Genomic DNA, 25372 nt, shown 5'->3' with positions numbered 1-25372 from the left:
AAATTTGAGGGCAAAAGGCAACAGCGGCTGTGAAATTATATACAGGCAAAACTGCGGACACCTAAGATGACGCAATCTCTGCGCGAGGTAGGGAGGGGCCCCGCGAGGACCTCAGCCTGAAGCTATCACCTGGGAAGCGGAAGCCGTCGGGAGAGAAGTGGCGGCTGACGGTGACGGGTTTTCGGGTGAGCCCTTTTCTGTATTCTCCAGTACCTTGGTAACGGCTAGGGCCAGGAATCGGAGGTCTACACTGGCCCAGAAGCGATCGGAGCGGCTGGCCAGGGGTGGGTTCGGGCCTCTGGAGCGGGAGGTCAGAGTGAGTTCCCGAGAGGAGGTGGCGCTTCGTTCGTTCTGCCCAGAGAATAGGAGATTTGGGGATTTTCTTGTTTCTAGGCTCCCCCTCATCCCGCTCTTTTCTCTGCCGAGAACGTTTTCTGTCTAAATACTATTTGTTCTTGTAAGCCCGGTTCAGATACCGTGGTCTCTAGGAGCCTTTCCTACTATCCCGACCCTCAGGTTTTCCCTCCCAAGCTCCGAACCCCTTTCCACTCGTTTCTTCTCCCGAGCGCTGCCACCTCTTGATCCAGGTGCCTCCCACCTGTTACCCTCCCTGGGTAACACATGGATCAGGGCTCTCGAGTTTCCCTGGGTCATAGCAAAGTGGTCATCCTGTATTTTTGTCTTCTGGGCCCGTGCGCTCTGGGGCAGGGTCGAGATTCTGGCCATCTGTAGCTTCAGCGCAGGGGAGACACGTGCAAAGACCACAGATTTGGGAGTCAGGAGCCTCCCAATCAGAATCATACTCTGCAGGAATGAGATCTTGCCATTTGCAACGATGTGGATGGAACTGGAGGGTGTTATGCTGAGTGAAATAAGTCAATCAGAGAGACATGTATCGCATGACCTCACTGATATGAGGAATTCTTAATCTCAGGAAACAAACTGAGGGTTGCTGGCGTGGTGGGGGGTGGGAGGGATGGGGTGGCTGGGTGATAGACATTGGGGAGCGTATGTGCTATGGTGAGCGCTGTGAATTGTACAAGACTGTTGAATCACAGATCTGTACTTCTGAAACAAATGCAATATATGTTAAGAAAAAAAAAGAGCAGGAGGGGAAGAATGAAGGGGAGTAAGTCGGAGGGGGAGACGAACCATTAGACGATGGACTCTGAAAAACAAACTGAGGGTTCTAGAGAGGAGCGGGGTGGGGGGATGGGTTAGCCTGGTGATGGGTATTAAAGAGGGCACATTCTGCGTGGAGCACTGGATGTTATGCACAAACGAGTCATGGAACACTACATCAAAAACTAATGATGTAATGTATGGTGATTAACATAACAATAAAAATTATTTTAAAAAATCATACTCTGCCAGCTCTCATCTGTTGTGACCCTGACTTTACCTCTAGAAGTGTCGTTATTCACCTGTAAGGTCACTAATGGAGAATTCATGAAAAGGAGCCTGGGGATGTGTGTGTGTGTGCCCCATGCGGGGGTACTTTGTAAACTGTCAGGCACCCCACAGAAGGGAGGGACTGGTTGAGTTTGGGAGAGAGGAGTCTGCTGTGCTAAAAATAGGAGATAATTAACCTGAATCCTCTTTGCCAGCTAGGAAATGCTGTGGTTTGAAAAATGTTTTCTTTAGATTTGCACTGGCCTATTGTGTAGGCTTTATAATGACTTGCCTTTATGTAATGTGTTTGTTGGGTTTCAGAGACTCTTTGCAATCCAGCTAACTCGCTGCCCTCGTTTTACAGACAAGACTGAGGACCTGAAGGGAAAGGTGACCTCACAAAAGTCACAGAGTAATTGGTAGAGTTGGACAAGAACCTAAGCCTGTAACTGAAGAGACCAGAGGTCTTTCTGTTATACTTCTTGGGAAGCAGACGGTAAGGTACTTTGGCTCTATACCATCTTTTTCCCTTTTTAAACCCTTGTTTTCTTAGCTCTCCCAACCATAGGCCTTCTCACACTGTATTGTAATTACCTTCTCACTGTTTCCTTGCTAGAATGTCACCTTCCCAATGACAGAAGTTGTGTCTTACTGTTTGTTCTTTGTTCCCAACATCCAGTACAGGGCCAGGCTCATAGATGATGTTAAGGATAACAGAAAAAATCTACTAAACATGTTTAATGCAGGCATGTTCCATATAATTATAATGAAATCTTCTAGATTCTAGTGTTCCCATTTTACAGATGAGTAAACAGATTTAGGGAAGGGAATGTGCACCAAAAGGCCTTTGGGGAGCTCAGGTTCAGAAACCAATCCATTTAATTCCCCCCCCCCTCCAGATCTTTGCAAATTATCTTGTAGAAAAAATGCCCAAAGTGAAAAGGAGCCGGAAAGCTCCCCCAGATGGTTGGGAGTTGATCGAACCAACACTGGATGAATTGGATCAAAAGATGAGAGAAGGTAAGTAAGTGGGGGAGTCTCTAACTGCATGAGCTGTGTCTAAGAGTCACAGGCTTCGATGTCTCCAGGGGCCAGGCAGAAATGTGGGTATCATATGGGAATAGACAGCACCACTGTGGCCTCCAGACACTGACCTGTTTTATTTGCTTATTAACTCAGAATATTAGGAGTTCTAGAAAATAAGATGGCACTAATGAAAAGGTCCTCAAAGACATTTTGGGGCCAACTTTGATATAAAAGTCTTAGAGAATAAAGATTGAATAGTCTACCTCTATTTACTGTTTTGGTTAGGTACATATTTAGAGTCTTACAAAATATGTTTACTTGGAAAATCCTGTCCTTTTTCACGTTCACATTTTCTGTTAAAAGTTTTACCCAGATTTTTCTTGCTGGTCTCTGACATGGTTTTCACCACTTTGTTTTTGAATTATCTACTAGTTTTCCAGAATGTACCATGTTCAGTTCCCTCAAAATGCCATATGATCTTGAACTTGATTAATCAGTGTAGTGTCTTTTTAGAAATCTAATCTGAAGCCATGAGCATCTCTTGGCCTTACAGGATCACAGTATGATCCCTTACTCAATCGTTTTTTTTTTTTAATTTTTTGAGAGAGCACGCGTGGCCTGGGGGGTCAGGGCGAGGGAGAGAGAATCTTAAGCAAGTTCCACATCCAACACAGAGCCCGATACATGGCTCCATCTCACAACCCTGAGATCATGACCTGAGCCGAAATCAAGCGTGGGACACTCAACCGACAGAGCCACCCCAGCACCCCTAAATAACTGCTTCGTTAGGATTTTAAACTAGTTGAAAATCAAACATAAACACTTCAATAATGGACAGTTTTTTAAAGAATTAATATTTTAAAAGAATTGTTGCTGAGGTTTTGAAGTTAATGGGTTTTGGTTTCTTTTGAAGTTTTTGGCATTCGCCAAGTGGCAGAAATCTAGATCTAGTCTATGCTGTGACGCCAGTACCTCTGGCCTCTCTTCCTACACTCATAGTGGCAGGACTCCACACCACCCACTGAAAGACGCGTTCCACTTTATGTGTGAACCTGTATAAAACAACGTCCAAGGATGTTCACATGGTCTTGTGAAAATGGGTCCAAAAGGGATTTTTTAAAATGGGAGTGCTGCTTTGGTTTAAAAGATTGAGAAATGACAAAAGCACAGGGAGGGAGGCTCTGCTTCCAGATGCCTTATAAGCATGTTTGCCCCCCCCCTTTTTAAGTGCGATCTGACATGAAACATTGTATGTTTTGGCTGCATGTGATCTGATGTGTGTATATATTACGAAATGATTGACAATAATTTAAGATCCATTACCTCACAGTTTTTTCTTTTTCTTGTGAGACCTTTTAAGGTCTACTCTTTTAGCAACATATATACACAATACAGTATTGTAAATTGTAGTCATCATTCCCCAGGATTTATTTATAACTGGAAGCTTGCACCTGTGACCCCCTTCCCCCATTTCACCCAGCACCCCCCTTGTTTCTTGAGGACTCTGATCAGATGTCCCCTTGTGCCTTTGATCACCTGTATAAAATGTCAGTCCCCACTTCCCCTTCTGTTTTCTCTTCTCCTTTGTGGCCTTTACCACTTAGCCCCACATGCCGATCCACCTCCCTCCCCAGGAATGCCGCCCCAGAGCTGCTCTGCCTGCTCCACTGCTGTGCCTTCAGCACCCAGAGCAGGGCCTCGGCTGCAGCAGGCACAGTGTGCACTTGGTCAGTCCGCAACACCTGCCTTTTGCTCGGATTACAGAATCCTGTGTGTGGAGCTGAACGCTACATCCTAAGTAATAGCATGGCCCCAAAGTTGGAGAAATGTAGGTACAGTTTTCTTGACCACTCCTTATCTTTCTCCTCTGCTCTAAAAACTGAGTGGAGGTGGTAGACAAAGATCAATTTGTAACTGCTAACAGAAAGAGACTTGCCACTTGAAACAATCCTGTTTAAGTCACGTGGCTTATTTTTTTATCTTTTAAAATAACAGCTCTACTGAGATTGAAGTCCTATTCTGTAAAAATTGCCCTTATACAGTGTTCAGTGTATTCAGAGTTGGGCAACCCTTACCTCCTGAAGAAACCCTGCACCCTTTGGTAGTTACCTCCTTCTCCCCAGCTCTCCCAGTTTGAGCAACCACTCGTCTACTTTCTGTCTCTGTAGACCGTCATCTGGTAGGGGGCCTTTGGGGACTAGTTCCTTCCACTTGGCATGTTTTCAAGGTTCATCCGTGTTGTAGCAGGTCATTTCTTTTTCTGGCCGAATGACACTTCATGGTGTGGGTGGGTTTTGTTTATCTATTCATCAGCTGATGGATACCAGGATTGTTTCTAGTTTTTGGCTGTTGTGAATACTGCTGCTTGCACATTCATATGAGAGTTTTTGTGGACACGTGTGTTTTCAGTTCTCTGGGCTATATACCCAGCAGGAGAACCGCTAGGGCGTATGGTAACTTTAACTTCCTGGGGAAGAGCCATCTCTAAAGTCAAGAATTCTCCAGAGAGGCTGCACCATGTTACGTTTCCACCAGCGGCCTGTGATCCACTTTTCCTACATCCTCAACACTTGTGACTGTCTTTTTGATGATAGCCAACCTAGAGGATATGAAGTAGAATTTATTCTTTATCCCTGGTTATTAAAAAAAAAACAACCACTGTATCCTGTGCAATGAACACTACCTGCCACAAGAAAACAAAGACACTCCTTTTTCTCCGCAGCTGAAACAGAACCTCATGAGGGAAAGAGGAAAGTGGAATCTCTGTGGCCTATCTTCAGGATCCACCACCAAAAAACCCGGTATATTTTTGACCTCTTTTACAAGAGGAAAGCCATAAGCAGAGGTAATGAACTAAATTCTCTTGGCCTCACCAACTTGAGTAGCTTTCATATTTACTTCATGGTTCTTGTTCTTGCAACCTAAGCAAGTGTCGAGTTTTCTTATTGGTAAAAAAAAAAAAAAAAAAAAAGGGCGGGGAGGGGTCGGCGTTGGCTAAATACTCTTTCTAGTGAAGAGTAGTGATGGGCCGGGGCTGGGGAAGCTTTGTGATACCATGGTCTGATGCCCTTTCCCTTCTTTTTGACAGAACTATATGAATACTGTATTAAAGAAGGCTATGCAGATAAAAATCTGATAGCAAAGTGGAAAAAGCAGGGCTATGAGAACTTATGCTGCCTGCGCTGCATTCAGACACGGGACACCAATTTTGGAACAAACTGCATTTGCCGGGTCCCCAAAAGCAAGCTGGAAGTGGTAACGTCTCTACCCCTGTAATGTCTGATGATCGAGTTTGAGGTCACTTTTTCAGTTCGGAAGTCCGCCCTAGTTGACTGCAAGGGATCGAACATGATTTTGCTGACTGTCCTGCTGGCCATGCCCCAGGGAGTTGAGTCCCTCTCCTGAGCAGTCCATGCTGGGCAGTGTGGCAACAGTCGTGTGTTAGGTCTGGGGGTCAACTCAACTGCACCCTTGGGCAAGTTATTGAATTCCTTCCCTACGTAGGAAGTGGGGGTGAGAACACCGACCCCCCAAGGTGGTGGGGAGTGCTGAGTCAGGGGAGCATGCTCACCCCAGGTACCCTTTTCTCCAGGCCTTCTCCTCAGTTGTATTACGTTGTATTTCTTCTGTCAGAACTTTGTTCTAAAACTCGACTGGGCAGCTCAGGACCCAGGAATGGTGCTGCACATAGTAGCTGAGCTGACGGCGTCAGCCTCTCTGAAATGGAACTGCAGAGGGAGGGAGGGAGGTGGTTCCTGGGACATAGGCTATGGTGACCTTTGAGTGCGACCCCTTGGCTGACCATGGTGGGCCCAGCTGGGCAGGCAGACCAGACTGCCCACCTCCCAGGGGGCCACCTGTCACACAGGTGCCTCATCACTGGTCTCTTGATGTTGCAGACCAGTTCTAGTTTATAGAGCTCTGGGCCAAGGGCTTTAGCTCAGCAGGCAGCTCTGTCTCCCTGAATCATCTGTAGTCAGGGGGTAGTGGACATCGAATGAGGGCCCAAGGACATCAAATTCTTCCTTAAGGGAAGGCACGGAGAGGTGGTGGAGTGGCAGAAGCCGCCACAACCCCCCATATTCTATGGTGGTATTGGTCGGGGGTGCTGCCCCAGCCCTGTGGCCAGAGTAGGGCCTGTTTCTGATTTGGTTAAGTTTCACCATCTGATCTTGTTCGTTTAGGTAAGGGTCTTACTCCTCCAAAAAAGAGAATAAAGGAAAGTATACACAGACCGCTGCTCTAGGGCCTTCTGTCTGTTGGGCAGGCCCTCAGCCGGACATCTGGGCACACTTGGCCCAAGGGACAAGACCCTTCTGCTGCCACTCAGATTCCGGTGCACATCCTCTGCCCCTGTGCCCCCACTAGAACGCTCCCCAGCCCAGAGGCCCTGAGCCCCCTGAGCAGTAGCAGACCCACTTCCAGCTTACTGCAGGGTAGGTCATGCTCACTTCATGGAACAATAAGAATCATTCACAGGTTTTTTTTTTTCTTTTTGGGGGTCAGGTATGTACAGTGTGCATAAATTCAATGCACAGAAGTATAGCTTCAGTGTCAGCAGCACTGATTGCATGTGTCACGGAAGACTTTCTGAAGAGTATTATGTAGACAGTGAATGTCCAGTTGCCCCCCTTGTTGCAGGGGACCGGGGCGGGGGTCGTGGCAGGAGCACAGCGTCTCAGCTGTCCTCTGTTGCAGGGCCGGATCATCGAGTGCACACACTGCGGCTGCCGGGGCTGCTCCGGCTGAGGCCCTGAGGCTCTGACCCATCTTCACCCTGAACTTGGGACTTCGTGGGTTTCTGCCTGTTGCACCACCCCCTTTCCTGGGAGCAGCTCTTCTTGCAGAGCAGTGCTCCTGGCCTGAGTTGGAGCACGGTCTCTACATGTAAAGGCTTTGGTGTTTCTCAGCTGTGATTTGTAGGAATAAAATTTTTAAATCTTCTGGGTCCTGCATTCATTCTTTCCGAGAGCCAGCGGACTGTGGACTCCAGTGGGCGAGCACCAGGCCCTAGAAACCGGTCACCCTTGGGCCTCCATCCTGACTCCACCTTGTAGGTGCTGTGTGACTGTGTGCAAGGTCACTTTCCTCATCCGTGATGGGGACGACCACCTCCCAGACGAGGGTGACCAGAGCTGGCGTGCCAAGGTGGGCCAGGCTGCTCTTGGACCTGCCACGAACTTGTCAGGCACCCTGGACCGTGTTTATCCTCATACCAATGCCTGCAAAACGCTGCATCCCTCACTCTGGGCCAGACCCTTCCTCGGGCTTGAGGCCACACGAGCACATGCACAGGCCCGATGCGGAGCGGCTCCTGGGCTCCCACAGAGCTCTGTAAACACTGCCCTTTGTCCCAGCTCCGCTCGCAGCCCCCAGCGCCTCCCATCACCTGCCTCTGAGGCCTCCGTCCACATCCGCCTCCATGATGGGGTCTCGGTCCCCCTGGTGCTTGGTCCGGAACTTCTGCCACGGGTGGGGGGTTTCCTCTGCTGGCATCACTTTCAGCCACTGCTTGTAATAAGCTCGGAAGCCATCAATCTTCTCCAAGTAGGTGTTTTTCTCTTTGTACTGTAAGTGGAAAAGCACAGGGTCAGAGGAGCCATTAGTCACTGCGTGCTACACACGGCTCATCCCAGACCATGGCCGCTGGCTCAGGCCTCAGGGAAGCTGTTCTTGCTTCTAGGTAGTTAAGGAAAGAGGGCAGGAAAACTGTTCGATACTCGAGTTGCTTACTGTCAAGAGACACAACTTCCGTGGGGCAGGCCAACTTCCCATCTACTAACAGTCCCTCGAAGTCTGTGCCACTGTGTTACACTCAGGGACGGCCCCCCCCGCCCCCCAAGCTAGAATCCCTGGGTGCTACCTCAGCCCCCACAGCCTGAGAGCCTCCCCCATGCTCTCTCAGCACTGCTGCAGTGTCTCTGGAGAAGGGGGAGGAGAGGGAGGAAACAAGATGCGCCCAGCAGATGCCAAAAGAAAGCTGGTAAAGAAAAAACGTAGGAAAAAAAACAGCCAAAAATATACTGAAGGTAACGACACATAGCTGGCTTCCAAAGATTTAACAATTCCAAGCTTGTATGTACCTAATCCAGCCTGAAAGCACAGAAAACAAATCTTGACAGGCGCAGACAGAAATAAATCACAGTCCTAAGGGACTAGGAATGTGATTTAATCCAGTAAGCTCTAGGCCTGTGGTAGTCCGGTATCTAGACTGAACCTGAGACGATCCCTTGAGGACTCTACACCACGGAGTGAAGAGACAAATCCACTAACTGGAAGATACTTGCAACGTGGGACAAAAGAGGAGTATCCAGAACACATAAAGAACTCTGGAGAATCAGTAAGACAAGACTAACAGCCAACTGTTCATAAATGCCCAGTTATGCCCTCTGCCTGGCATACGCTCTACTGCTGTCTCCCGGATTCTTACTGAGCCCTCAAAATGGCCCTCAAGTGTTATGCCTGCACAGCGGTCCCTGACCCCATGCCTGGGGTGACCCTGCCCATCTCCCCCCCTCCCCACTGGGATGGTGCTCCTCCAGGCCACAACTGCTGTGGAGGCACTCAACATGGGGTCTAACTCCCGTGGGCCCTAAATCCGAACCCCCACAACCTGCTATCCTCAGTACAGCAGGGAGAGAAGCAGACATTACAAAGCAGATTCTATCGCGGCCCGGCTGCCATCCCCGTTCACTGGACAGACAACAGTCTGTACTGGGCACCAGGCAATGGGCAGGTACCGGCGAACCAGGTGAGCGGGGCTTACGGTTTTGTGAAGGTCACAGTGACTTGTGCAGGTGTAATCACAGGTTGTGAAACACAGTGACAAGCAACGGGGCTGGACATGGTGGGCAGGAGGGAGCAGCAGGGCATCCCTGAGAGGGAGCTGTCCGAGCTGAGACCAACAGGGTGAGGAGCCAGTTATGGGAAGCACAGGGGGAGCCTACTCAAGGCAGAGGGAACACAAAACCCCCAAGAAAGGAAGGCGGCAGAAGGCCAGTGGGACTGACTGAATCCAGGGAAGAACGGCCACAGATGAAGTGGGCCACAGGGACTCATGGGCGGCGGTTTAAGGAATTTGGGATTTCTCCTAAGGGAAGCTACTGACAGTTTAAAGCAAGGGAATTCCAGTTCTGGAAGGCCAGACCCAGGGTTGGGGCAGGGGGAGGCGGGATGCTTAAAGAAAGGACAGGCGAGTGAGAGGTTGGCGCACACACCCGATCAAAGGAGGGCGGGTACTGGGCTGCAAACTCCAGCTGGCGGATGACCACCTCATTCACCGGGACGCTGTCGCACCTCATGTGCTTCAGGATGTCAATGAGATAGGTGTAGTCCAGCTTCTTGACGGCCGCGTTGATGAGGGTGCTGTAGATGTGGGTGTTGGGGGTCATGTGGGATTTCTGGAACATCACAGACACTCGATCAGCGAGGTGATGGCAGCTGTTGGGACAAAGCAGCCTACTGTGCGTGTCAGATGGCCATTAGGCCAACCAGCCACCAGGCCAAGACGATCTGAACCCGGTGCTAACGACAGGCTGCACGCCCCGCACTGTAGGTCCATCCCACCCAGCCTACCTTCCTCGGCCTGAAGAACTCACTCAGAGATCAATGGCCTCAGGCAGTAAACCACGCGCAGGAGACCACCTCCTCGGCTCTTGGCTGTGGGTTTACTGCAACCCCTGCCCCCAGAATTCGGATACATCCCTGCTCTTGTCATGCCTCCCATCCCTCCAGAGTTGGGGCCAAGACCTGTTCCCACCCCCCCAATCTCTCCGCACTGCAACCACCTTCAAGACTAATGCTTTCAATGTCCACAATAGTGGACATTGTGAAATAAGTCAATCAGAGAAAGACATGTATCATATGACCTCACTGATATGAGGAATTTTTAACCTCAGGAAACAAACTGAGGGTTGCTGCAGTGGTGGGGGGGTGGGAGGGATGGGGTGGCTGGGTGATAGACATCGGGGAGGGTATGTGCTATGGTGAGCGCTGTGAATTGTGCAAGACTGTTGACTCACAGACCTGTACCTCTGAAATAATGCCAATATATGTTAAGAAAAAAAAGAAGAAGATAGCAGCAGGGGAAGAATGAAGGGGAGTAAGTCGGACGGGGAGACGAGGGACTCTGAAAAACAAACTGAGGGTTCTAGAGGGGAGGGGGGTGGGGGGATGGGTTAGCCTGGTGATGGGTATTAAAGAGGGCACGTTCTGCGTGGAGCACTGGGTGTTATGCACAAACAATGAATCGTAGAACACTACATCAAAAACTAATGATGTAATGTATGGTGATTAACATAATAAAAATTATTAAAAAAAAAAAAGACTAACGCTTTCAATGCCAGTTCCTGCAGCAACTCACCAGGGTCCACTTTTTCTCAAGCTAGAGCGACCACACTCTCCCTGCCCCCATGCACACGGTGCTGTCCGGGTGCAGAGGCCTGGGGGTTCAGGAGGGCCCAGCTCTCTCCCTGAGCACCCCAAGTTAGCACCATGGGTCACCCCCCCCCCCCCGGCCTGGACCCACTCACCTTCATGTCCGCAAGCAGCTGCAGACCATCTGCTGGCCTGTGGCACCCGGTGGCCAGGCTGCAGAAGGTCTGCAAGTTGGGGGTAAGGCCCCTCTCTGCCAGGAGTGGCAGCAGCGCCTGTGGGGATGGGGATGGCACTACCGTAAGCTGTGACCCGCCACGTGTGGCAGGAGCCTTCTCAGCTGAAGCCCATGGCTGGCTGGAGACCTCAGGGGCACAGCTCTGCTCAGAGGCCTTCCTGCTCCCTCTGTGACCACACTGGGTGCGGGTCTCAGCCCGGCTCGCAGGCCCCCAGCTCCCCGGCGTTCGGCGGCTCTGCGAGGACCCCCGGCCTTCTAGCCCGTCTCCACCACGCCCTGCCCCCCTCCCTGAAGCCCTGCTCCTCTGCTGGCCGTCCATCCCAGCACTGGGGCCTTCAACGTCAAGTGAGCACCAGAGGTCTCCGAGGCCCTGGCCCCACAGTCCAGGGCGGGACAACGGTGTGGGAAGTGCAGCGGAGGCTGCGGGGGGCCAGCGGCTGAGAAGGAAGACGCCCTCGCAGCCTGGCCGGCTCAGGGAGGGGCTCTACCCTGTTCAGCTTGTCTAGAGGGCGGCGTGCTCTGCACTCAGGGCCTGAAGGCAGAGGCTGCATCCCTGTCACCTTTGATGCCCACGAGAGCCCGGGTCAGTGCTCTGTCATGCAGACACGTGGACAAAATCGCACGAGGGCTCCGGTGTCCCCATCTGTGCAATGGGGGAAGCCTCATACTGGCAAAGCCTTGTGGTGTGGTCAGCGAAGAGAGAAAACAGATGGGGAGCTCTTCCAACGGCATCTAACACAGACGGCTGGATCAGTGTGTGGGGGTCGGGGGGTGTGGCCAAAGGGTGGGGACACTCAGGAGCCACCAGGCTCTTAGGCCACATGCCCCTCGGGCAGCGTGAGGACGTGTGCCTACACCCACCTGTGAGCTCCTCAATGGGGACGGGCAGCGCAGCCGGCTGGTTCACCCCTCCATTCTCAGCTTGGCCCAAGCCCAGGCCCAGAACGGAGGCTCTAGTCAGTCTGCCCACCTACCTCGGGAACAGGTGACGCCCCCTGCAGGGGAGCCAGGTCCTGCTGTCGGAAGGTCAGAGGAGGGAACGGCAAGGAGGGGCCCCCAGCCTTGAACCTCGTGCCCGCCTCTGAGCCCCTCACCTTCGCGCCCTCCAGATCGCCAAGCTTGCTCTTCTTCCTCATCAGTGTGTTGAAGAACGTCACATCAGCTTCCACCTGGTACGTGTCCAGGACGGTCAGCAGTGAGGACTCCGCGGGACTCCCGGGCTCCACCACCTCAGCCAGCAGCGTGAGGGTTTTGATGTTGGGCCGGAGCCCATGTTCTGCCATCTTGCCCAAGAAGCCCTCCAGGCCCCCCATCAAGGCCAGCCTGTCAGCTGGGGTGGTCACAGTCCCAAAGGAGACCACAGCTGGGGGAACTGCTCCCAAGGTCAGGAGGTTGGCCTCCAGCCCCCAGCAAGAAGGTTCTGGGGCCAAGGAAGTGAGGGCCACCATGCGTTCGGGCTCCTTCTTAGTTTCCACCTCAGGCTGGGCCTTGCTGGGGGCTCTGGCTTCGCAAGGCTCTGGAAGGCCCTCAAGCACCTGAGAAGGTTCCAGAAACAGCTGTCTCTCCAGGGCCTCCACATGCAGCCTGACTGACATGCCGTTGCCCAGCCAGGCCCGGGCTCTCCTCTTTGCCCGAAACCCACGTGCCAGAGGCTGGAGCATGACCGTCTCCTCCCTGGGCCTCAGGAGCAGTGCTGAGGCCACCTCTGGGTCCCCCAAGCCGCAGTCTCGAGCTGCCCCCAGGAGTAGGTTGTAGCCATGCTGGCTCGGCTGGAGCCCCAGACTCAGCATCTGCCTCCACACCTGCTGGGAGAGACAAGCTCAGCTCCGTGCTCCTTCTCAGAAGAGCTGTCAGCGAGCAGACGCGAGCAGTCAACAACCATTCAGCAAGTGCAAGGGGCCAGGAAGGAGCTGGAGAGCATCTAACCCGATGCCAGGCTCTAGACAACTAAGAATCCTAAGAATCTGAGGACTCTCTGGGAGACTTCACAGGGGCGCTACTCCTTTCCTCTCCCTAGCTCACCCCAAAACTGTTCTTCCACTTTCATCTCTCTGCCTCCTCCCAGGGCCCCTGTACTGGGAACAGACTTTGCCCTGGGTCCCTGCCCACCTTCTCTGTACTTCTCTGGGGAGGGACGATCACAGAGGCTAGGTTCTGGAAGAGTTTAGGCTGACTTAAGAACTGGATTTAGCAGCACTTCCTGAGTGCCCACTGTGTGCCCAGTCCCACGCAGCCTCCAGGAAGTATGAGAGCACAGGGCGGGCACGGTGGAAGGGGGCTCAGCCAGGAAGAGCACCTCCCAAGCTGGGGGCCCAGGCAGCCCTGTTTCCTCCTGAGATGAGATCATTTTCATCCCACAGCACAGCACCTAGCACACTCAGTGTGTTCTCCACAAAGGACCACTCTGGTCACGTCTGGGTCACTCTGACACCAAGACCACGCCGTTTCTAAGATGCCCGTTTCTAAGGGCTCATTGGTCACACTGGATTCTTTGCGGGCTCAAAGGACGGCCACATTCAGTGGGAGGAGAGCTCACATCCGACTTCCTGTCCTCATCAGGGATAAGTGTGCAGACAAGGCAGGGACTGTTCAGGCCCAGGTTGGGACAGCCTGCAAGAGGTCCACTGCACACCTGAGAGGGTCTTAAGGAGGGCAAGGGTCTCAGCAGGCACCTCCATGGGGAAACACTGACAGAACTGAGGTTTAGCAGGGATGCAGGCTCTAGGAGTTGGACAGACCTCGGTTCAAATCCCAGCTCGGCTTCATAGCTGTGAGACCTCAGGCCAGTTACTTAACCTCTGTGAGACTCACTTTCCTTATCCGTAAAATAGGGCTGATGGTACCTAGCTTGAGCAGTTTAATAAATGCACAACACAAACCAGCTATTAGCACTACAGACTGTTTCTAACTAGAACAGATCCAGAACAAAGAAAGGGAGAACTAGATCTTGGCTGATTTTCACTAGAAAGCTACTCCTTCCAGAGGGAAAGCAAGCATCTGGTCCAGGGCTGTCCCAGGTCCCTAGGGCTCAGCCTCCACATGGATCAGCCACCTGGGGATCTTGCTGAAATGCCGATCTGGACACAGTAAGCCCACGGTGGGGCTGAGACCCTGCTTTTCTGACAAGCTCCCAGGTGAGGCTGAATCTGCGGGTCTGTGGGCCCCAGCATAAGCTGGAGGGCTCTAGGTGAGATCTGAGCCCTTCCCACCTGTGGTGTACCATTGCTACCACTGGACTGGGGGTGGGGGAGGTTCTCTCTGGGGAGCTGAGGTAGAATCAGAGCGGTGTATCTCAACCCTGAGGTCCGTGAGAATCTCTCAGGACTACATGCAGAAATGCTGAGTGGGGGCCTGTGGGAGGCAGGCTGAACAAGCACTCTGGGCAAGACTGTAAGCTTCACTGATATGAGCTAGCTGCCCAGAAGGCCACTCGGCAAGTGAAAGAGCGCAGGCTGGCTGTGCCCTCACTCGGGGAGCAGCCATGCGGCCTCCTCGAGCCTCCCCCACTGCCATCTGTAAAACGACGGGGAGCAGCGTGCTTTGTGAAGACCAAAATATTGCAAACATAAAACCACCTAGCATGGGGCAGTTGCAGGTCCTCAAATGCACACGTGATCATCATTTGCGCCCGATACAGGTGCACAGGAGAAGGGAGACAGCAGGAGAGGCAGAAAGGCAGAGCTGGGAGGGACAGACCTGCAGGGCGTATCGGAAACCTGTCTTCTTGTCCTGGATACAGCCCATGAGCAGGTAACTGAAGGTCTCCTCTGTGACTGCATGCCCTTTCTGGACGATTTCCTGGAGGAAGGAGTGGAGGCCACAGTAAGAACTGGTGGCAGAGCCCGGGCCAGGGCCCAAGGGCTCTGACTCAGGACAGACACTCCTGGGGCAGGCCCTGGGCCGTGCACCTTGAAGAGGCGGGACGTGAATGTGGCTCTAGTGTGGCTCGGAACCAGCTCCTCTCTGCACTCCCTCCTCCTCTCCTTCCAGGCTGCTCTCCCTGGCTGGCGCAATCACTCCTGGCCAGCCCCTCTGCAAAGACCACGCCAGCAGCGACTTTTAGCCCCTGTGCTTAAGGCACTGGAACTGCACAGAGCTGGCTTCAAGTTCCAGCTTTGCCACTGGCCGCCTGTGAGCGTGGGCACGGCAGGAAGCTCCCCGGCCCCAGCCTCCTCATCCCTAGAGCAGGATCACAGGCAGGACCCGCCCTAGAGGGTGTCTGGAACAACCCCACCACCGAGGGTGGTGCCTACCCACGGCACGTGCCCGTGGCGTTTGCTACCCCTGGCCTCCCTCAGGCCTGTCGGGGTTGGCCACTGCCTTCTTGAGATGTTCTTCCACCTCTCGGCCCCTCAGGGTCTCCTCTTCGGGCCCGACTTCCTCCGTTCCTCTTGTGAGCATGGCTGTCCCCACCCTACCCCACCACTGCCACTCTCCCGTCCCCACCTCTGTCGCCAAACCTTCCACCTCAGTGAGGTTTTATTTTATTTTTTTTAGGATTCACTTATTTATTTATTTGAGAGAGAGAATGAGCAGGGGGGAGGGGCAGAGGGAGAGGGAGAAACAGGCTTCCCGCCGAGCAGGGAGCCCGATGCAGGGCTCGATCCCAGGACCCTGAGATCATGACCTGAGGCGAAGGCAGACGCTGAACCGACTGAGCCACCCAGGCGCCCCTCTCCGGGAGGTTTTAGTTTGTGCTCCCTCTTCCTGGACAATCACAGCTGTCTCTTAACTTGTCCCTCTCCCCCACCAGCTAGTGACCTGCATAAAATATCAATGGCATCTCTGGACAGATCAGAGGCCTATCAGCCACACTGCCCTCTTCTGGAAGCTTCAGCTACCTGCCTCTCACACAGCACCCTTCGGGGGGATGCATTACTCTCAAGGTTTCCAGGCGTGAGACCCCACGATCCTGCCTCTCCCGCAGGGCAGGCCAGCTCAAGGTAGCCAACCCACGGCCTGGTCAAAGGCTGCTCTGCAGCCGGACAGCCCATCAGGTCGTCTCTCCTGCGAGGGGCGGGTGGGACCTCGTGACGTGCAGTGAGGAAAAACGTCAGTCAGCGATGGAAAAAGTGAGACTGAAGCTAAGAGCAAAGAGCAAGCGTGCCCATGGGCCCGAGGGAAGACCAGGCTGCCAAGGGTGTGCCGCGGTTCTGAGGTTTGGTCATGGGGACCTAGAGTCTTCCTTTAGGTGTTAACTCATGTTTGTCTCCCTTCCCAAACTGAGAGGGCAGAACCACCACCCAGCTCGTGCTGCTCCCTGCTTAAACCCCCTCACTGTCTCCTTCTCTGGAACTGGGAATAAAAAGCCTCCTTATAGCCGGGGAATAAGAGGCTCCAGGGGGCCCCTGGGTGGCCCATTTGATCTTGACCTCAGCTCAGGTCTTGATGTCAGAGTTGAGAGTTCAAGCCCCACATGGGCTCCAAGCTCCAGCACGGAGCACACTTAAAAAAAAAAAAGAAAAAAAGAGGCTTTGGGCCAAAGCCCTGACACAGGCCCCCGCTCAGCACTCTCAGGCCCCCACTCCCTTGCTTCCCTCGAACCTGGCACTTCCTGGAAACCGGGTATTTTTGTTCACTGTTCTAAGCAGGAGGCCTTCCCTGGGGAGCACGGATTCGTCCCTAGTGCTCTGAAGCCCCGCCCTCTGCTGCGGCACCAAGGGGTCCCACATACGGAGTCACAGCACACACAGCCCACCGCCCTCCTAGGGATGGGGCCTCTTCAGCTGTCAGACTGAGGCTTCTGAGAGTTGGTGAACCCGAGCCCGACTCTTCATCAGCCCCTGAGCCCTCCCGTGAGGGACAGAGAGCCACAGCCTCACGTCTGCCACGTGGGACTGGCCGCGCCGTGGGGAGAAGGAAGGAAGGGGAAACCTCACCTTGAACACATCGAGGCACATCCTGAGGTCGGCACACATGGCAGCCATCTTCAGCAGTGCATGGTACGTTTTCAAGTTGAGCTGGAAGTTTCGGGCCTGGAGCTGCTGCCGGAGCTTCAGGGCGCTCTGCAGTGCAGAGTCCTTCCAGGGGGACTCGGCGCAGACGTTGAACAGGGCTGTATACGTGGCATCTGAGGGCTCCAGGTCCCGTTTCTTCATCTGTGGAGATGGGAAGACATCTGGAGGTGGCTCTGGGGTCAGCTGGACACACAGGTGACAGCCGCCCTGAGGGAAAGCTAGAGAGGACCCTGTTCCTGCATTAAACAGATCTGCTAGCAGGGCCTGTGCTAAGGCGGAACTGAGTGACATGTCAGAGGCTCCTCCTCCAAAACCCTGACTTGGCCAGAGGGCTCTGAAAACGGACCCTGCATCCAGATGCACCAAGCAAAAAGTTATCCTCCCCATGGCTATCAGCCCACTCTGGGCCTGAGATGCCTGTAGCAGGATCCTTCTGATGCTCCCAGGTCACCCTAACTGTTAAGACCCATGTGGTGGAGCTGGTCTGGGAAAAGGCAGGAGGGGACAGTCAAACCCCAACTCCAGCGTTTACTAACTGAGGGGTCGTGGGCAAGTTAGCTCCTTGTTGGAAAAACGGGGATGATACCGTCACCTTGAAAGGTTGTTGTGAGGGTCAGCTAGGAGAGTGGCCCCCAGACCAGCAGCGGCCAGGAGCATGTCACTGCAGCTTCTCAGGACCTCCTCCCCACCCACTGCCCTGCAGAGTCACAAACCCGGGGGTCATCAAGCCCTCCAGGTGACTGAGCAAGCTGGAGTTTGAGAAGCTCCTGGTAAACCCAAGTGCTCTTTCCCAGAGAAGGGCCATCTAACCGAGCACAGGTGACAAGCTGCTTGCAGAGGAGTGTAAAGAGCCTTGTTCTCAGAGTCAGGCCATTTGGGACTCAAATCCCAGCCCCAATGCTCTCAAGCAGGGTGACCTTGGACATGGCCCTTCATCTCTCTGGGCCTCTGTTTCCTCATCTGAAAAATGAGGATGGTGATCCCGACTTTGAGGATGATGTATGCTGTGTGCGTCCTCACATAAACGACAAATGTGTCCTGAGGACTTACTACAGGCTGGGCACTGGCCACCAGTGGTTACAGGACAGACACAGCCTGTTTTCATCGAGCTTCCACTCCAGACAGGAGGAAGCATAACAGACAAATAAGTAATCAACAACAGTAATAAGGGCTGCAAAGGACATGCACAGAAAATGGCAAAGGAAAAATAGTAGTGGTGGAGAAAGCTGGCACACACCACTTTCACCAAGTGACCAAGGTATGTGTCCTCTCTGATAAGTCCCCTGACAGGAAAAGGGCACTTCACCTTCGTGAAAGCCCTTCCCCGAGCCCATAAGCCCAGCCTTGTCACAAGAAAGCGACTCCTGGGTGGCTCCATCGGTTAAGCCTCTGCTCAGGGGGGAGTCTGCTTCTCCCTCTGCCCACCCCTCGCTTGTGCGCTCTAATAAATAAAATCTTTTATAAAAAAAAGGAAAGTACAAACATAGAGACATTCTACAAAATCCCTGACCAATACTCCCTAAATCTGTCAATGTCAGGGGGAAAAAAAGGAAACTCTAAAAATGTCACAGAATGGAGAACCCAGACTGGATACTGGAATAGAAAGAGGATCTTGGTGGAAAAATGTGGTGAGATCCAAGTAAAATCTGGAGTTCAGTCCATAGTCATGTACCAGCGGTGGTTTCTTAGTTCTGACAAATGCACCATCACTACACGAGATGCTAATATGGGGATTAGCTGGGTGATGGGTATTTGGGAACTTTTTCTACTGTCTTTGCAGCTTTGCTATAAACCTGAAATTGTTCCAAAATAAAAAATTAAAAAAAAAATAAGCAGCAAACTGACGGAGAATAACTTAAAGCAAGAAAGAGGGAACTGCGCTTCTCTGAGGTGACAGGTAGTAAGTCACTTAAGGATCCTGCGCATGTGAGGAAGGGCTGCTACCACACTGTGAACCAAGAACCACAGGAAACAACCCCTGGCACCAGCCGCCCCTCACTTGGCACCTGAACGCTTTTCTGCTGGTCGGGGAAGCCTCCCGTCATTCCCCACCAGGATATTTCAGTAGGTCTATTAGAGGATACGTCACTTTATCCTTTGTAACCACAATTCCTCCCCCTCGCTTCCAGCTAGAGATGACCTGGCCTCGGGCAGGCGCATCCCAAATGACAAGAAGTCTTGCTGGGATAAAGGATGAGCCCAGGTCCTGGCGGCGAGAGAGGGTGGGATCACTCCTACTAGAGCCTACTATCCTCCTAGGCAAAGCTCTTTCTCGACTCACAGAGGAAACAGCTTCCTGGCTGTGAGAACAATAAAGACAACACAGGAAGTGGATGAATATAAAGCAAAACCATCTTTCAAGAAGAATGAAAGCCCTTTTCAGAGGACCAGCTTTGGAAGTCAAGTGCGCATGTGTGTCCGGTGTGGGGAGTAAGTAGGGGTGAGGGGACGTGAACACACCTGGGGCAATGGGGGAGAAGGAAGGGGGCGCGTGGGCCCTGCCGTGGTCAAGGCAGGTGCTGGAGGACCTTTCGGCGCATCTCATGTCATCATCCAAGACCACCTCCACTTTACAGAGGATGAAACAAAGGCTGGGAGGTTAGTCTGGCCGCAGGTGACATCCCACCATGCGTGCCCGGCTCTCTCTGCCTCTAAAGCCCAGGCTCTCTGGAGCCTCGCCCCCTCCCCCCGGCCCTGGGCCCCCCCACTCACATCGTTGTAGAGGCGGAAGGCCTTCTTCAGGTATCCGGCCCGCCCACAGCCCCCAATCAGCACCGTGTAGTTGCACTCGAGGGGCTGGAGTCGCTCCTCCTTCAGCATCTGCTGCTCAAACAGGTCCAGGGCCTCGGCCAGCTGGGAGGGAACACGGGAGGGGGCTCAGGGCGGCCTCAGAGAGCCTCAGCAGCGGGAGGGAGACTGAGAATGAGGGACCCGCCCAGGCCTGCCCAGGAGCCACACAGCCGTGCTGGGCCTCTGCCACCAGTCTCTTGGTCCCTGCGCTCTGCTGCAAGAGGGCTTTGTGGTGGCCAGGAGGAAAAGCCCACCGAGCTCCCACCACCTATGAAGGCTCTTGGCCCCACTGCCATGGCTGCCTTCCCTCCAGCCAGACGATGGACTCCTTGAAAGCAGGGCCATCCATGTCTTTGCCCCTTTGTGGGCCTACAGTAGAGCCAGGGCCTGGCCCTCAGTAAGTCCTCAGAAAATGTTAATTCTGCAAATCCGGGATCTGTCCTGCCCTTGCTTCCTGGGTGACCCCATCTGTAGTGCCAGCCCCCTGGGTCTAAGCGGGAATGGAAGACTGGGTTCTGCACACTCAGGGCCACTGTGCTGCACGATCGCAGGGGGCCATTCACAGCAACACCTCCTGTGATGGCGCAACACGGCAGCCCCGAGTGACCAGCTTCCTCTGGCTGCAAAGCCCCATGGCCCACAGTCGTCTCTACCCACCCCTACTCCTTACACCATCCCCTTTAAATCCTCAGTTCACTCCTTTACAACTTAATTTTTTTTTCACCCAGTGGTTCAACCAATAATGACTGAATCCCGCTATGTACCAGGCAAGGTCTATTTGCTGGGGATACAGCTGTGAACAAGAGGGAACTCCTTCACGGAACACATCTTCTAGTGTGGAAAGACCTACGCCGAGTGAAATAACTAAGAAAAATATATACTGTGTCAAACGATGCTAGGTTTTAAAACAAAAATAAAGCAAGAAGCGCCCAAAGAAGGGGATGGGAGATTCAGTTTTAGGTATGACAGCCAAGCAGGGCTTCACCCAGAAGGTGACAGAACAATGATCTGAAGGAGGTGAGGGAAGGAACAACACTGTCTGAGAAAAACAGCCAGTGCAAAGGCCCTGAGGCAGAAGTGTGCCTGGGAGTTGGAGTTGGGAGGAGCAGAGAGGAGGCCGGGATGGCTGTAGCATCGTGCGGAAGAGATAAGAGTAGAGAGGTAAGGGGGGGGGTGGAAGGCAGACCCTGCAGGCTTCATAAGCTATTCTGAGGGCTTTGGCTTCTCTTTATTTCTCAACTTTTCATTACGGAACAGCTCAAACATACACAAAAGTAAAGAGAATAGTGTAACTACAATGGTTATTAAATTTGGCTAATCTTGTTCATCCATACCCTGTACTCCTGCTCCAAACCGATTTTTCTTTTTTTAAGTAGGCTCCACACCTAAATTGGAGCCCAATGTGGGGTTTGAACTCACGACCCTGAGATCAAGACTTGAGCTGAGATCAAGAGTTGGACGCTTCACCAACTGAGCGCCCCCTGGCACCCCCAAAATGAATTTTTTAAAGCACATTTCCAGACATTACATCATTTCATTCCCCAAATCTTCAACACACACCTCTAAGAGATTTTTAAACATAAATACTACGTCATTATCAACACCTAAGAAAATGAACATCAGTGTCATCGAACACACTGAGAGTCCTGGAAGGAAGAGTAACATAATCTACTTTAACAGGGTGGCTCTGTGCTGCGCGCAGACGTGGAGAAGGAGGTGGTGAGGGTGGCAGGGAGCTCAGTGACAAGTGTGATAGCTGAAGGGGTGAGGATAAGGAGAGGCCTGGGCTTTCACGGGTAGCGCTGTGTGAACTGTGAGGATTGGCAACATTTTGAAGCTCCGGCTGGTGAGAGAAAGAGAAGAGTTAGGGACGGCCCAAAGGCTTCTGGCCTGGGCGGATGCAACAATGCAATCGCCGTTTAGTGAGATGAAGACAGTGTAGGGAAAACAAGGCTGGAAACCAAACTTTCAGGCCCGTCTAGGTGAGCCTAAGGAAGCTGGTGAGGTAGCTGGATATGCAGACTGGGAAGGCCGGGCTGGAGATACAAACATGAGAACTGCAACGGGGGTGGGGAGGGGGGTGTGTGACAGCCAGGGGGCTGGTGGATTGCCCGATGAAGTACCCAGGGTGAGTGAAGACAGAAGAGCCCTAAGCATCCACATATTTAGAGATCAGGAAGGTAAGGTGGCCCCTCCAAAATACTGGGCTTCCAGAGAGTAGAACCGGGAGCAACAGAATCCAAAAGTTCCCTCACCTTCCCTTCTTTGATCAGGTGTTTGCATTGAAAGAAGTACCAGTAAGGCGTGTTTTTCCGGCCCCGCCGTATCTCTGGCTCCAGCCCCCTTTCCTCATCTTCAGCACTCTGTTCCCTGAGCCGTAGGTTATATAACTGGGCTGTCGATTTTCGGAACATTCTCCTCGAGGAGTACTTGTTGGAGAGGGTCCCAAAGCTCTCCTCCTCTTCCTCCTGAGCGGCCGTGGGGCCACTCTGGCTCAGGTCAGAGCTGAGGCTGCTCATGTTCTTCTGGTTCCCTTGGCCAAGGGGCAGCTGTGAGGGGGAGCTGCTGCAGGCTCGAGTCAGCCCCACAGCCCTCAGCCATGCAGGCCCCTCCCTGCCTCCTGCCCATTTGGCTCCGAGAGGGCCGAGGTGCTGGAGGATGGACAGTCCCACAGGGCGGAGTCCGGAGAAAAGCCGGGCCAATCTTGCGAGGTCCATGTCTGGCTTTCTCCACCAGGGCCTGGCACAAGTCAGAAACATAATGAAAACTACTTGGGTCTGTAGTCACAAAAGGCAGAGAAAAGACAAAGAAGTGGTCACAAGCACGATCGCTGAGATTAGAACGCCTAGGTTCAGATTTCAGTTTTGCCAAAGAACCACCCATGAGTCCCTGGGCACTCGCCACTCTGGTCTCAAGTCTCCTGCCCTGTGAACTGGGGTTAACTAGAACCATCGCCCACACAGCACCACAGCAACGATCAAATGAGGCCTCCGATACATGGTGTGCAGCACAGTGCTGGCACAGTAAGCACTCAACAAACATAAGCTAGTGGTATTATCAAGCCATGATCTAAGAGACCGGGCACTGAAGTTAGAGGGCCACAGCTGTATGACCAGGCCCATTCCTTGCCCTTCCTGTGCCTAGATTTCTTCAGCTGCAAGATGAGGATGATCCTACCGACCTCACCACAAGGTTATAAACATTCAGTGAGATGTTTCTAGTACATCTCATTTAATAGATTCTTTAAAAATTGTAGCCATTATAATGTATTATTAGGAAAAAAAATAGCATTCTGGGCCTCTGCACAGGGAACTCAAGCATGCCTTTTCTGCAAAATTTGTAGATAAATGGGCCAGAGTTGTGCTGTTCCATATAGTAGCCACTGGCTACATGTGGCTACTGAACACTTAAAAAGTCTCTAGGCTAAATGAAGACACACTTTAAGAACAAATCACACACCAGATTTCAAAGATTTTATACCAAAAAAAGGAGGTAAATTACACACAATAATCTTTTGACATGTCGAAATGACAATTTTGGATATACTGGGCTAAAAAAAAATGTAACAGGGGCCCCTGGGTGGCTCAGTGGTTAAGCGTCTGCCTTCGGCTCAGGCCATGATCCCAGGGTCCTGGGATCGAGCCCCGCATCGGGCTCCCTGCTCCGTGGGAAGCCTGCTTCTCCCTCTCCCACTCCCCCTGCCTGTGTTCCTTCTCTCACTATGTCTCTCTGTCAAATAATAAATAAATAAGTAAATAAATAAATAAATAAATGTAACATTAGTTTTCACAATTCGTAAGCTTTATTTAAGGTGGCTACTTAAAAATTTTAAGTCATATATGTGCTGGCATTATATTTCTACTGGACAGTGCTAAGCTAGAGATCCTGGTCTGCACACTTGAAACTCTTCAGTAGAAAAGTATCAGGGGACACCTGCGTGACTCAGTCAGTTAAGCATCTGCCTTCTGTTCAGGTCATAACCCCGGGGTCTTGGGATGGAGTCTAGCATCGGGCTCCCTCCTCAACGGGGAAGTGTGCTTCTCCCTCTCCTGCTCTCTCTGTCAAATAAATAAATAAAATATTAAAAAAAAAAAGAAAACGTAAAATTACATTTGTGCTCAAGTTATATTTCTGTTAGAGCGGCAGGCCTCACCAGACATGGAATGCTAAGGGCCCTCTGTACTAGTATCACGAGGGTGCTGGTCAAGAGAGGCTGTCTAATACAGTACCCAGACCTGGGTTCACAGGCAGCCCAGTTCCACAGCCAGCCAGTCTCACCTTTGCATTCGGCTGCACTGCTCCAAGACCGCCAGCAAGTCACTCTCCTTCCTGAGCCTCGGTTATTAATCAATCTGCAATCACTTACGAGGTCTAATTTTACATTTTCAAGTAGCCACATTAGATAAAGTGTTTACATGCATTAAATGAAATACACCACATTGCAAGAAAAAACCCCAATGATACCGAAATAAGTATCAAGACGTTTTTAAAAAACTCCTCCTAAAGAGAAAGACAAAAGGCAAACTCAGAAACAGAGTCGATTGGTGGTTGGCTGGGAGACAGAGAAAATAGGGAGAGGTTGGTGAAGGGTACAAACTTTCAGTTATAAGACAAATAAAATCTGAGAATCTAATGGATAACATTGTGACTATAGTCGTTAACACGGTATTGTATAATTGTAACTTGCTAAGAGAGTAGAACTTAAATATTCTCACCAAAAAAAAAAAAAAAGCAAATATGTGAGATGATGGATGTGTGAACTAACTCAATGGGGAGAATTCTTTCACAGTGTATACCTATACTAAAGCATGTTGTGCACTTTAAAAAAAAATAAAACAAAAAAATAAAAAAAATAAAAAACTCCTCCTATACTGGTGTTTTTTCGACGCAATACCAAGATCCTGCCATCCTGTCACAGCAGGGATCGGTGTAACCGATGGCTTGTAGTAGCCGCAGATACTGCGTCTCCAGCCATCATTTACACTCATCCCCATTAGAAATCACGACTTAGTTTAGGGCCCTGTTAACGCTACTCCGTCAGCCACGGAAGGAAATGCTCATTTCACACAGAGAAAACTAAAGGTGCAATTTTCTTTCTACCCCAGTTCATTAACCTGCCCAAGCTAATAACCCCTGAATTAGAGACGCGCCGCCGCTGTCCTCTCTGGGGGACCGGCCCCTCCCCAGACGCTCCCCGGGGCCCTCTGGCCAGCCCGACCCCCTCCACACTCGCCTTTGGAACCTCGGTCGTCTCACTAGACCTCCCCGGCCCTGACCCCAGCTGCGACACTCGCTGCCCCCTCCGTCCTGGCCCCGCCCGGGAACCGGGCTCCAGTAAAGGTCAAACAGGATCTCACTCAAAAAGTCCGGCCCAGCAAATGCAGCCCGGATTCCCGCCCCAAGTCACCCCCAGTCCGGCTCCGCGTCACCCTTCCGCGTCGCCCCGACTCCCGCTCCCGCCTCACCGCGCCGCGGACCAGGGTCTCGTTCCCAGAGACCTTCTCTTACGCGCACGCCGCTGCCGACTTCACGCAGGCGCAGTCCGCGACGCGAACTCCCCGCCCCGTACGCGCGGAGGCGGGTTATCCCGGGCCGC

The 25372-nt window shown here is 52.3% G+C and overlaps 2 protein-coding genes across 13 annotated transcripts; one reads left to right on the top strand and one right to left on the bottom strand.

The window, feature by feature from the left end:
• Nucleotides 1-14: 14 nt before the first annotated feature.
• Nucleotides 15-7362, top strand: BUD31 (BUD31 homolog). Of its 7 annotated transcripts, none has more exons than XM_027610995.2 (6): nt 15-185; nt 1757-1888; nt 2292-2412; nt 5141-5263; nt 5507-5673; nt 7117-7362. In XM_027610995.2, the coding sequence occupies exons 3-6, from the start codon at nt 2319-2321 to the stop codon at nt 7165-7167; spliced, it is 435 nt and encodes a 144-aa protein (XP_027466796.1). In that variant the 5' UTR covers nt 15-185; nt 1757-1888; nt 2292-2318; the 3' UTR covers nt 7168-7362. The 7 variants fall into 7 exon arrangements, with proteins under 7 accessions (XP_027466796.1, XP_027466801.1, XP_027466797.1 ...); XM_027611000.2 differs by having other exon boundaries at nt 1757-1893; XM_027610996.2 differs by having other exon boundaries at nt 1714-1888; nt 2314-2412.
• Nucleotides 2432-25302, bottom strand: PTCD1 (pentatricopeptide repeat domain 1). Of its 6 annotated transcripts, none has more exons than XM_027610976.2 (10): nt 25242-25302; nt 22032-22553; nt 19699-19839; nt 16909-17127; nt 14726-14827; nt 12124-12831; nt 10950-11066; nt 9636-9818; nt 7812-7986; nt 2432-5017 (listed from the first exon to the last, which is right to left on the bottom strand). In XM_027610976.2, the coding sequence occupies exons 2-10, from the start codon at nt 22533-22535 to the stop codon at nt 4974-4976; spliced, it is 2193 nt and encodes a 730-aa protein (XP_027466777.1). In that variant the 5' UTR covers nt 22536-22553; nt 25242-25302; the 3' UTR covers nt 2432-4973. The 6 variants fall into 6 exon arrangements, with proteins under 6 accessions (XP_027466777.1, XP_027466779.1, XP_027466780.1 ...); XM_027610978.2 differs by having other exon boundaries at nt 22032-22515; nt 25242-25295; XM_027610979.2 differs by having other exon boundaries at nt 22032-22515; nt 25254-25276.
• Nucleotides 25303-25372: the final 70 nt, after the last annotated feature.

Source organism: Zalophus californianus, chromosome 10, assembly GCF_009762305.2.
Source record: "Zalophus californianus isolate mZalCal1 chromosome 10, mZalCal1.pri.v2, whole genome shotgun sequence".
Taxonomy (NCBI): Eukaryota; Metazoa; Chordata; class Mammalia; order Carnivora; family Otariidae; genus Zalophus; species Zalophus californianus.
The sequence above is the reverse complement of the archived record's forward strand: the minus strand, read 5'-3'. Positions and strand labels throughout refer to the sequence as shown.

Excerpts from the sequence above, each read along its gene's own strand:
- BUD31 (XM_027610995.2), top strand. The coding sequence starts at position 2,319 with ATGCCCAAAGTGAAAAGGAGCCGGAAAGCTCCCCCAGATGGTTGGGAG. Across the intron at positions 2,413-5,140 it reads GGATCAAAAGATGAGAGAAG|CTGAAACAGAACCTCATGAG; the intron begins GTAAGTAAGTGG and ends TTTTCTCCGCAG. Across the intron at positions 5,674-7,116 it reads CCAAAAGCAAGCTGGAAGTG|GGCCGGATCATCGAGTGCAC; the intron begins GTAACGTCTCTA and ends CCTCTGTTGCAG.
- PTCD1 (XM_027610976.2), bottom strand. The coding sequence starts at position 22,535 with ATGTTTCTGACTTGTGCCAGGCCCTGGTGGAGAAAGCCAGACATGGAC. Across the intron at positions 12,832-14,725 it reads GTTTCCGATACGCCCTGCAG|GTGTGGAGGCAGATGCTGAG; the intron begins GTCTGTCCCTCC and ends CTCTCCCAGCAG. Across the intron at positions 7,987-9,635 it reads ACCCGCCCTCCTTTGATCGG|TACAAAGAGAAAAACACCTA; the intron begins GTGTGTGCGCCA and ends TTCCACTTACAG.